A 12,755-nucleotide genomic window follows, 5' to 3' on the forward strand; every position below is an offset into this window, starting at 1 on the left:
CCCTTGCCATTCTAAAGCAGTGTCTTACCAACAAGATCACTGAGATTGCCCAGTGGCTAGACAGATAGATTACTCGCGTGGGATTCAAACCCACGACCCTTGCAATTCTAAAGCAGTGTATAACCAACAAGACCACAGAGATTGCCCGGCAGCTAGACTGACAGAGAGAAGCCATTATTATTATTGTTATAACAAGTGATAATGAGAAAGGATACAAGTGGAAACAACTCTGTACTTCCATCCTGCTAGAAGACTAATCAGAATATCAATGGCTGCTGCTACCATGGCCGTTAAGATCCCAATTAAGAACATCACAAACCAACGAGCAAGATGAATCCGCATTATCTTCTTCACCTGTAAAGGAACAAAACAACAATCTTATCTTGAAATACGAGAATAGGGAAGAAGCAATTTTTAGGTGTTGCAGGCCTTCAACTTTGCTTTTGAAGGAGCACAGCAATTTTGCTCTTACCACTATGAAGAAAATGTAAAATATGTACATTGGAACTTTGCAAAGGGCACCACAGGTTACCATGTGTTAATCTTATTTGCTTATAATCTTGTTCTTGTTCCCGCCTTTGTACACCATCAACCCAAGCTCAACTACCAGTTAATATTCGCGGCAGTCCTTAAGCAGCATCTAGCAACAGAGTCAAGCATTCCCCTAGAGACCACCAGATCGTACTGATCAAAATATTGAGTTGTCAACCATCGGTTCTTTTCAGAACTAGTACTACTTAAAGGAGATTTACACACATGTACACATGGTTCTATAACAAACATCCCCTTAGTATACACATGTACCCCCACCATGTTAAGTTACATGACCTCGTGATGACCTACCTCTAATCCCACACGTCTCTCTTCTTTGAGGTACAGCCAGTTCTCAGCATCATCATAATCAAGGCTCTTTAAAGATAAGAAGATTTGTTCAAATTCTTAAATACATTTTTAAAAGTTGTATCCCCTTAAAGGGAAGGTACATGTTTGGTAATTACTCAAAACAAGTATCAACTTAAAAACAGATTTGGTAACAAGCATTGGAGAGCTGTTGATAGTATAAAACATTGTGGGAAACGACTCCCTCTGAAGTAACATAGTTTTGGGAAAGAGGTAATTTCTCACTAAAATATTAAAAGACTTCTTTTATTCCTATCTGAAAGCAGACAAATTCGTCCAACAAGGGTGTTTTTTCTTTCATACTTTTCTTGCAACTTCGATGACCGATTAAGCCCAAATTTTCACAGGCTTGTAATTTTTTGCTTATGATGGGATACACCAAGTGAGAGCACTGGTCTTTGACAATTACCAAGTGTGTACAGTGCCTTTAAGGTGATCCCTCTACACTATCACTTCCCAGGTTATATTATATACTTGGGTGTGCTCCCTGGCTATACGGTAGTTACAGGTTGAATGTTCATGCTAGCACCACACAGAAATATTGGCAAAAAGGAAGACTGCCAACATAGGGCTGGATGCATGTGATGTAGCTCAGTTGTTAGAGAGCTGGCATGTTAATCCGGAGGTCGCAGAGAAAATCACTGATCAGCTCAAAATGTCACAATGTATTATGTACAATCATTGACATAGACTTTCTGTCTTTATAATTTGGGAAACTTTTGGAAGCCTTTTATCAAAGATCAATCCGTCCTGTTCTTTGGAAAGGCAAGGCCGTTTTAATTTTGCAAAGGGCACTTCCATTGGAAAAGTCTACATGAATATTTTGAAGGGGCACCAAGGCCAGAAACAGGGGAACATACATTGTACATGTAGACCATTGGCTTTGGGTTATTCCAGACCGGTAATTTTGTATCAACCGCATTTCTTTTGTCTCATACAGAGCTACCCTTTGGCAAAAGCAATTCTGAAGCGAGTTTTTTGTTGTTGCAATATTGACTTGTCAAGTCAAGTTACTTTCCACTAATTTTTCATGCCCGTTGGCGACATAGTCATAGTTGATTCTGTGAATTCTTACTCCCCTTAGTATTGGAAAGAACCACAAAATCAGATTTGTCAATTTAAGGCAAACATTTGCGATTGATTACTGCAATAACTTCATATTAAGACAATTTAACACCCCCCCCCTTTCAATTAGATGACAAATAAAAATGTCTGCACCATAAATCAATAGAATTTCACAAATTTGCAATACACCATAAAGTTTCCAGGATAATGTTTATTATTGATTAAGTGTGTCCAAATGCCAAATGATTAAATTAGCAGTAATTTATTCGTGTGCACACTTTACAAAAAGTACTTCAAAAGTAACAATCCCAGCCTATCAAAAGTAGTTCTTTACAATAAAACAAAATACTCCCGTTTGCATCAAGTGCATCAAACAAATAACATGCACTATTAGAGAAAACATCAAGGAAGCGTGCGGTGTAACCAACTGGATTTTTCTTTACTGACTTTCTACATGGAATTTATTGTACATGAATACATACCTCATACTTGGCTGACAAAAAGTGGGTTGTACCAATTTCTTCTGGAGCATTCGCCTGTTTAAAAATAATTTTAAAAAGGTGTATTAGTCATTTTGTTAAAGGAGTTTTACCAATCCCAGCTTACAGTGTATCAAATTAAGTTTAAATTGTGTACATATAAGGCTAGAATGTTGAAACTCAGCTAAGGTCTTGATTCCAAATCAAATATCTTAGTGAGAAGTTACTTCTTTCTCAAAACTACGTTACTTCACAATGTTTTATACCATCAACAGCTCTCCATTGCTTGTTACCAAGTAAGCTTTTATGCCAACAATTATTTGGAGTAACTACCAATAGTGTCAACAGCATCTCGCTTAACCTTTTGCCTAAACGTTGTCTTTAAATTGCTGCTTACTATTGAATCATTGTGTACCTATTAAAGCCATTATACACTTTCGTTACAGAAAACAAAACAAAAAAGTTCACAGATCTACAAATAATTTACAGGTTTTACAGAAGGTAATGGTGAAAGACTTATCTTGAAATATTATTCAATGAAATGCTTTACTTTTTGAGAAAATATTAAGAACAATATCAATTCTCGATAGCGAGAATTACGGATTTATTTCAACCACATGTCTTGACACGGCGAAACATGGGGAAACAAGGGTGGGTTTTCCCGTTATTTTCTCCCGACTCCGATGACCGATTGAGCCTATATTTTCACAGGTTTGTTATTTTATATATTTGTGGTACACGAAGTGTGAGCCTTGGACAATATTGTTTACCGAAAGTGTCCAATGGCTTTAATATATCATACCTGTACCTCATCTTTTGGAATTTCAACAAATGTGCATTATTGTATCTGTATTGTATCACAGCATCGAAATAAATGTAACTGAATGATTCTTTATATAAAAAACGTGCTAATAAAAACCCATTTACTTTACACAATTTCAATCACCCACTGATATTGATAAAACAGTTGGGTGTGCAAACAACGGATGACAAACAGACATAAAGTGGCAGTTCAAGGTACAATGTATTTAACATTACTCTAAATTAGGTGCACATAATCAACACCATTCATCTTCCAATTTAACAACGCAAACATGCAGTGTGTCAGTGCACAGACACAGAAGTTGAGTCAATTTCTGTTTGGAAAGTGTTGATTGCACCTGAAAACAACTTGGGGCACAATATTGTGGAAAGGAACTATGTTGGCTTTGAGCAAGTTGAGCAATCAAACATGGCTACACCATGGTAACTCACACGTCTGATTACACAGGGCATGTACATACTGTATGCATTAGATGATTGAGGCTCGAAGGTTTTTGCCAAATCGTGTGTCATGTAAACTTGGGCGATATCACAATATTATCGAATATCGCGATATTAATTTGGAAATGATTTTGATATTGAATGGATTTGGTTTTAATCGAAATATTGATATATCGCGATATATCGCGATATATCGCGATAATCGCACATATATAGCAATATCGATTAAATATCGCGATGTATTTGCTAGCTGAGACATCTTGCACCCCATAGGTTTGGAGTAAAAGCAGAAGAATAGGTCATTAGAACACCTCTCTTAAGCTATGACTGTCTCTTCTACAACTTTCACTTGGAGTTTGAAGACTGATAATGTCAAATTTCATTAATCGCAATTATATCGAATATCGCGATATATTGTCGTCGATATATCGTGAATAAAATAAATCGATATCGTCCAAGCTTAGTGTCATGCTGTACATTATGTAATATTTGAAATTAAAATACTTCAAAACACTTACACAAATTGTCACTTCAAGGGCCCTCTAGAAATGTTTGCAACCCATGTGGGTAAAAGTTTTTAATAAGACAAAATAGGGGACCTATAGGAGAGGGAAAGATTTTATCAAATGATTTAATTTTTTTTAGACTGAACTTGTTTTGTGTTAATAATAATAATAATGAACCATTTTTGTAGAGCGCATATCACAATCACAGAGAAGTCCCTATGCGCTTTGAGATGAAAACAAAAGAGAAGTAAAAGTTAATAGAGATGTGAAGTAAATACAAAAGCAAAATTTAGTAGATACAGAAAGAAGTACTGAAGGCTATTGCAAAAATAAATGTGTTTTTAACTAATAAAGTGTTAAAACTAAGGCATTATGAAAACAATTTGTTGGCAGTTTGGCCAAATAATGCACAATTGAAACAATGTCTTTGTTCTAAAAGCCGTAAATGAGGCAATTTGGAGCATTCTAGATAGTATAGGCCCCGTTTGGTTTTCTCTTTAAAAAAAAATTCTGAAAAAGAACCCCAGACAACATTTTTATTTCTATCAGCCGAAGTTTACGCGACTTGGTCAACACAAAATTCACATGTATTGGTCCGATACCCATGGCTTGTGCACATGAAGAACCCTGCTGAATGTAAAGATTATGGTGAATTTTATCGCATTGTATCTCTGGCTGTCCTTTGAGCTCCAGCTATACAAAGAATCTTCTCAGCAAGTCAACACATCACGAGTGATTTGACCTTGCTACAAATAACAATAACAACAAATTCTTACTATAGCGCATTTGACAATAACCGTCTCAATGAGCTTTATATTAGTGCCCTGGTCATTGGGCCAATAACATTCCCTTAATCTTTCTCAGCTCCCTGGGGAGTATAAAACCTACAAAAAATGGGTAACCGTAACGCTCCAAAGGCTTTTTCGTTCACAATAGACTGTGCAAGTCTCGCGCGCACCGGAGCGAGAAAACACGACAACTGAAGAACTTGATTTTTTTGTGAATCAAATCTTTGCTTTAATTTTTTCTTAATGCCGACTCTGAACGACAAAAATACCCATTAGAGCTTGTTTAAATTAGTTTTAGCTTTTTAAACTAACACACAATTATCGGTTAAAGTCTATGTATACACAAAAGTAAAACTCTGGGACAAGGATGTTTGTTTGATCTTAAATGTTTTGAAACCCCTTTTGTAAAACTACGCCCGAATGTGAAACTACTGAAAGCTGGTTTATACGCGGACGCACGATGGTCGCAAGGGCATTAGATAAATGCGTGACGCATTTTAAAGAGGAAGCCGACGCCTTAGCGACCAATGAAAAGGCTTTCCACCCCGCACGGCCAAACAAGCGTCTGCGTAAGTTTCGTGATCGGAGATGGGCGCAAATTCTTAATTTTTTACAAGTAACCTGACCTGAGGTCAAGTTTAAATTTTGGTTTTTCTTCTTTATTATGTTGACTTTATTTTTACTTTTATTTATTTTGTTAATTAGTATTACATTTTTAACAACATATGCCATTTTTATGGTCATAAACTATATTAAACTAAAGTAATGGACGAAACAAAATCTCCCCAACGTAAAACTCCATAAGGTTGGGACCACAATGGTCCCGGAAGTTCAAATCTGCGTGAGACTTGCACAGTCTATATCAACCTCTTATAGGTACCCGTTTATACTCCTTGGTGAAGAGAAGCAATAATAGTAAAGTATCTTGCTCAAGGACACACGTGCCACGACAGGGATTCGAACCTACACTCTGATGACTTAACCATCAAAACTTTAATGCAATGCTCTTTACCACTCGGCCATGACACCCTAACAATGATGCTTTGCCATGTCAACCACCCACACACACAAACAACCTGAAAGTGAAAGCGTGTGTTTTGACCTTCATGTGGTTACTCAGGAAATTAATGCATTATGACCAACAGTTGACAACTCGTTCATTGTGATCAACAACCTTTATGTAGTACAGAAAATAATACAGGTGATACCTTGCTTTTAACGTCCTTGCTCTATGCTTTTAAGTTGCTTTAAATGTGCCTTTTTGATACTGTTTACGCTTATAGACCATTTATTTATGTATGTACATGTATGATCATGACATACTCCCAGATATGGTTTTATTGCCAACTTTTTGAAGACAAAATCTACAAACAAAAAAGTCGGAAAAGATTTAGATAAACATGATAGTATGTAAAACATGGAAAACACAGGTAATGACCTTTACATTGACCTTTTTGTTTGAGTAAAAGTAGGCCAGATCTCGCAGCCAACTGCGGTCACGATGGGCATTTTGGTAAAAGACATTTAAAGCAGGTTTAGAATTTTATTTGATAATAAGACCCATTTAAGCAGCACCTTATCAATGTTTACGAGGTGCTGCAGTGCATGCATCAGGCACCGATAGAAACCGAGACAAACCTCTTCTCTAACAGCAAAAAGTGTACTGGGCATTACGTGCATTACACAAAACACAGGACCAAGGGCTCCACATTGCATCAGAAGAACGAAGCAACATTAATTAACACAACAGTCACGACCAAAACTCAAACCCACACTCTGTTGAAACAAAGTGTGGATTCGAATTTCGGTCAAACTCAAACCTCTAGTGTTTCTGATCTTGATCAGAAACACTAGAGGTTGAGTTCGGTGCTCTTGTCCGCACCATCATAACATGCCAAGGCAAAGTTAAGCCAGGTTAATAATTCCTGCAAATGCGATGTGAATTTTGACGTCACAAATTTGCAACGAACAATGCGGAGCTGTACTGAACTCCTGTGAATGTTTTGCAGCGAAACATTCGCAGCGAAAACAGAGCTACATGTATAAATCATAATCCCTTTGCATGAAGCTACAATCCGGCCATATCTTGTTGGGCCCCCCTGCCCCCTTTCAATGTTGGTTCCATTTGCTGACTATGTTCTGAGTTACAGTCAACATTAAGTGGGGGGCGGGGGGCAGGGGGCCAATGTTTTGAATGTGAATGTGAATGGGAAGTGCACAGGGAACTGATGTATACAACGTCAGGAATGGGTGGCCCAAGCATTTTGGCCGGGATTGTAAAAGTATGAATCAGGCTTTAAGGTTTTCTTACCATGGTCGTCACTGTTTTTAAATATTAGCAACACAAATGTATATAACTTACTGTTGAATCATTCCAAGACATGGTTCTACGACATCGGAGTCCATCACTGGATTTGGCCATTTCCTCCCCGCTTGATGAGTATTGTAATTGTAGAGAACTTGGAGTCTGTTTTTAAAAGGAATGAAAACAAGAAACCATTCATAATTAAATGAAATATTGATTTACTGTTTTTAAAACACAAATTATGCGCGATATGTAATGTATAATTAATACACACAGTGTGGAGGGGCCATGTAGCAAAGATTCAAGGCTTCCAGAGGCAGGCCGTCATAGACATATATACAGCTTATTTTACAGACATAGGTTAGCAGAGAAATTGTGCTTATGTGCGGATATGAACTCCATAAAGAGTGGGAATAATTTTCCGCACGTCGCCACCAATTTATCCACCGTTAATTAATTCCCAAACCACTGAATTTTCTTTCCTGAGTCTGAGAAAAAGGGTTAGGCCTACCGCATGTATATACATCATCATGCAAAAAAAACTGCCGTAAATTGGTGGCGAGGTCGTAATTTTTTTCCATGGCATTTGAATTTGATGATAGATTGTTAATTTTTGTTGCCACTGCTGCATCATTACCAAGAAACTACTCCAAGATCATCACCAACTCCCTCCCTGGACCTGACCGAGGAGGGAGGAAATGTGTCCCTCCCTCCATGTCCGCATGCACTGCTGGCCATAGTTGCGATAACGTAACCCTCCTGCACACACGGCCGAAGCTCCGCCCCCCTCAGGTTCAAATTTTCAACTTGGGTCTTTCGCTCGGGAATCTGGTAAGTTTTTGTGCCTTTTCTTCAAATTATTTCCTCAATGGTGTTTTGAGTGATATTGTAGGATTCATTTATCATTTAGACATTGAGGATCAAGTTCGTGTTTATAGAATTTGTGTCTTGATTTTCAAAAGTGGTAAAAATGGAGCAAATCTGCTAACTAGCTGTCGAAATTGTACGTTTTTACCCATTTCGCCCTGCACACATTGCGTCTGCTTCGTAACCCTCCGGCTACGCCGTCGGCAGGGAGGAGGGTTACGTTATCGCAACTATGCTGGCTATTGTCATTGGATTGGAGTGGAAGTGGAATGAAAAGGTCAGTAATTTTTGAGTAAACATAACACGTTACCCCAACTTGACGGAGCCTTCGTTGGTTGGCATCGCTCAGTAGTGGAGCTCTCTCTCCCGTTCTACCTGATCTCCCTTCCGATGCTGACATCTTGATTTATAAAAAAGCTAAATTGAACCATAACAATCAACTCAATTTCGTTGACAAACTCATCTCGCCGGTAAAAATGAGAAACAGCTGACCACCTGACAGCATTTCAAGGTCACGAGGGGGAGGCTGCGTGCTGCGTGATAGAGGGCCTTTTATTGTTTTCTTTATTTATAGGACGCTCGTGGTCAGCTGATGGCACCTTCTTTCACCTACGAGGAAAAAAGTATAAAAGTGTACTTTTCAAAACCGAAAGTGGCCTACAAGCCAAATATTATATCATTTTTTCATATAATACGATTCGCTGAAAAACAATTCTGGGACGTCCAATGATCCCCATTTTTATTTACAATAACGGAGATCAATGTAAAATTTATGTATTATCAGTGTTTTGTTTGTTATTTTGCAACGTAATAGTCGTCGCTTCGTCATTCACAACAGTTGACTGTTATTGCGAGTCTAATATTATTGCAGCAGTACACACGTGACGAGCAATATTAATTTTTGACAGAATTTGCGCGCACATTCAAACTTTTGACCTGGCACCATTTCATTTTCAGACTCACACTTGTTTTCATGCTCACAGCTAGTTATTCCATGGTCTCTACCCGCCGCTAGGCTGAGTTAGTTCTACTCTACTTCAAATGAAAATGATAAGAGAATAAAGTTACATGTGTCCAGTCAATTCAAGTGGTCCAGCTGCCAGAAGAGTGACAGAAACAAATGGACAAAAAAAAGGAAGTAAGGTCATGACTCATCATTTTCTTTAGTGCCGTGTACGCATAAAATTATAGGTATATGTTTGTATATATTGATGTGGAAATGTCACTGCACTTTAATTTTATAAACGAAATTTACTTCAATTCAATTCACTTTATTATCCTCGGTGGGACATTCATTTCGGCCTTTACATCAAATGTACAAAAATTACATAACATTTATTGTTCCCATAATTATACAGTACAAAGTACACTATAACAAAAGCCACAATAACTCTATACAAAATATATCAAAGCTGACTTAAGAGAATTGCTAGACAGTCAGTAGGCCTACGTAGGCAGTCTACATTTAATGCATTTTAGGGTTGGTGCATGCAGTGTATAATATTAATAGGCACCCTCAAGTGCACTACTATTAATTACCATACAATATTCTGCCATTCACTATTCATGGCTCTGCATGCTACCAAGAATTCTGGCCGTACCAATTTAATAGTTCTGTTCCTGCCTACCACATAATTCTGCACTTCAGTGCTCCCTGGCTCAGAATTTGCTCTGCTTATCACAGAATTCTTTACTTAGGGGCTCCATGGCTGAGGATTGGAGCTTCATGGCTCCTGCTTAAAACAAATTCTTCACTAATGGACTCCATCCATGTCTCTGCTTACCACAGAGAGTTATGCACTTCAGAGCTCCATGGCTCTGCCTATCACATAATTCTGCTGTTTGGGGCTCCATCTTGGCTCAATGATGGTTCCTGCCTACCTCAATTCTGCACCCTTCGTGGCTTCATGTCTCTCGTTGTCGCAGAATTCTCCACCTATTATGGGCTCATGGTTCTGCTTGCCACATAATTCTGCAATTCAATGCCCAATATTATAAAGCCTTCAAGGAAAAAAACTAGGTTAGCACAGATAAATCTTGCTTTTAACAAAAAACTCCACAACGTTTACAACTGGCGCATAGTTTGTGCTTAGCAAAGAAAGATGCTAAGCAGTATCTTCTGTATTAACAGAATATGAAATTTGGACCAGCACGGCTCAATGGCTCTTGCTTTATACAACAAATTTGGTGCTTATATAGGCCTGTACACGGGTCCCAATTCTCTGTGGTTGTACCACAAAATTATTTATGTACTATAGGATTGTGTAATGTAAAATTGCTTTAGGAGCAAGCATAAACTAGTTCCTTATCCCTAACATTTGTCTGAAATTCCGAAAATGTCTTGCTCATCTGCAGCCCTCACTTCTTTCTACAACAATGACATCTGCTTGCCCTTTGGAGAAATATAGGCATTATGTATACTTACAATCTATGACGTACTCAACTTACGCAATTCGTAATGCTGTTGACGGTAATTCTCTCCAATGCTTAGACCTAGTGTACTCTCTGAGATTATAGATCTTGGTAGCAGTGGGATTATAGTTCTCAACCTTACTTTATGTTTTTGTACTTTTGCTTTGAAGGCAAAGTACAGATTGTTCAATGATAAGGTAAAAATGTAATTCATTTTGACTTGAACTGAAAGGTTCCTCATAAAGTCCATTACTAGACCAACTCTCCAGAGAAAAATTTACATCTGAAATGCTGTGTCAAGATAATTGAAGATCCGAAATGGCTATTGATCCTACCGCTTTCTGCAGTAGGAAAGTGTATGCATTGACAAACAGTTTTTGCGTTTATGGTAACTAATATGGTTTTTGTGATAACAGAAATGCATAAATGACTTACCCATCAGTATCTTTATATTCATCATGGTTGACCGTAAGTAAAATTTTTGCAAGTTTAGTCTGCACACACTAAGCTACAATTATTAAATTTCAATAGGCTTGTTTGGTGGCATGCACGAGACATTGGGAACAATAAAACAGTGCATATGATTTGCATCTTATATATGACTTACTGTATGAACACGTAGTTAGTACCAAGTCATGGTTAAGCATCAGTCATCAGGATGGACTAGTCTTGATTCGTCGGCTCGCTGCCGTATTGGGTCATTTAATTACAATTTCATATCAGTAATTGTCATCAAGATTGTTTAATGATAATATTGCGCAATACAAAATGAAAAAAATCTACAAACAAATCAAAAATTAATGAAACTTTATATTTTGAATTTTTATAGGCGATTCCTAAAAAAAAAATTCTTTTTTTATAAACACACTTCAGTTTTAATTTGAGATTACTCAGAAAGAAATCCTTAGGCTTTAAAGCTTCATATTTTTTTTTCTCGGCGAAGCTCAAAAATCCTTTGATGGAGCTTCAAGGATTTCATTTACGTAATAAGTAATCTGTGACCTTCCTATACTCTCAAATTCTATGAAACGATTTTAAAAGCATGTCACGGGGCCAAGGTATCGCCAGTAATTAAATTATTTTTCTACCGATTATAAAAGGGTGCTGGTGACTTGTCCAGTCTTATTTATCTGACCAAAATAATGGCATGTAGGGCCTATTCTAAATTAATCCATGCTACCGCATTGTAATACAACTGTGTCACGAATAAAGGTTGACATTGAAAATTGAAAAGGGTCTGGTTGTTGGTAGGAGATTAAACAAATCACAGTAAAAGTATAACTGAATAAATAATAACAAAATATAGGTTGCATAACTAAAACACAGGGGGAATTTACTGTTCTAAATTATCAGTGCTGTTGCCGTCTCTTGCCTGTTGAAATTGAGGATTTTAAAGGCACTTGACACCTTTGGTAATTGTCAAAAACCAGTATTCTCACTTGGTGTATAATCCCAACATAATATGCATTACTTGCACATAAGCATGAGACAAGTTGGACTTTATCGGTAATCGAAGTTGCAAGAAAATAATGAAATGCTTCAGGCTTGAATTGTTTTATTCTTTGAGTAAGAAATTACCTCTTTCTCAAAAACTGCGTTACAGAGGGAGCAATGTTTTATTCTATCAACAGCTCTCCATTACTCATTTACCAAGTAAGGTTTTATGCTAACAATTATTTTGAGTAATTGTCAATAGTAGTGTCCAGCAGTGCTTTTAATAAAAGTGGTCCACGGTGTTGTGACAAAAAGCGAGAACACACTCGATATGTGCTTTCTTGTACAAAACCCAATAAATTATAGTCGCTAATTGAATTGGTGGACACAATTTAGGACATTATTTAGTTTGAAACAATTTGTCTGCACCCAAACAAACCATGTGCATATGAGGGGCAATGACAACAAATTAAGTCGAAAGAGAAATCCTCGACTTATTTGGTCTAGAAAGGTGGGTGGGAGCAGAAGCTGCACCAATGACCGGAAGGGATGTGTGGTGGAATAGCAGTGTTTGCAACGGGGGCACGTTCTGCCTATTACCGTAACCACCCCCTCGTGGTTTGTAAATTGTTTTTTTTATATACTTTTCTTAACCCATTATGTTGTCACACATTATATCGCTTGCAAGTTCCCGGGAGAAGGGGGGCTGTATAATGTACTTGGATATCAGTGCTTT

General features: G+C 37.6%; 1 protein-coding gene across 1 annotated transcript in view; it reads right to left on the reverse strand.

Moving 5' to 3' along the window:
* The window catches only part of LOC117292545 (H(+)/Cl(-) exchange transporter 7-like), a 29,059-nt gene extending 20,404 nt beyond the window's left edge, over positions 1–8,655 (reverse strand). Inside the window, exons 1-5 of the mRNA XM_033774635.1 lie at positions 8,484–8,655; positions 7,364–7,468; positions 2,448–2,501; positions 844–909; positions 216–354 (exon numbers count right to left, since the gene is read on the reverse strand). Of these exons, the coding sequence (XP_033630526.1) occupies positions 216–354; positions 844–909; positions 2,448–2,501; positions 7,364–7,468; positions 8,484–8,573 (454 nt within the window). The 5' untranslated portion in view covers positions 8,574–8,655. The remainder of the gene's footprint in view (positions 1–215; positions 355–843; positions 910–2,447; positions 2,502–7,363; positions 7,469–8,483) is intronic.
* Positions 8,656–12,755: the final 4,100 nt, after the last annotated feature.

Source organism: Asterias rubens, chromosome 7 (genome assembly GCF_902459465.1).
Source record: "Asterias rubens chromosome 7, eAstRub1.3, whole genome shotgun sequence".
Taxonomy (NCBI): domain Eukaryota; kingdom Metazoa; phylum Echinodermata; class Asteroidea; order Forcipulatida; family Asteriidae; genus Asterias; species Asterias rubens.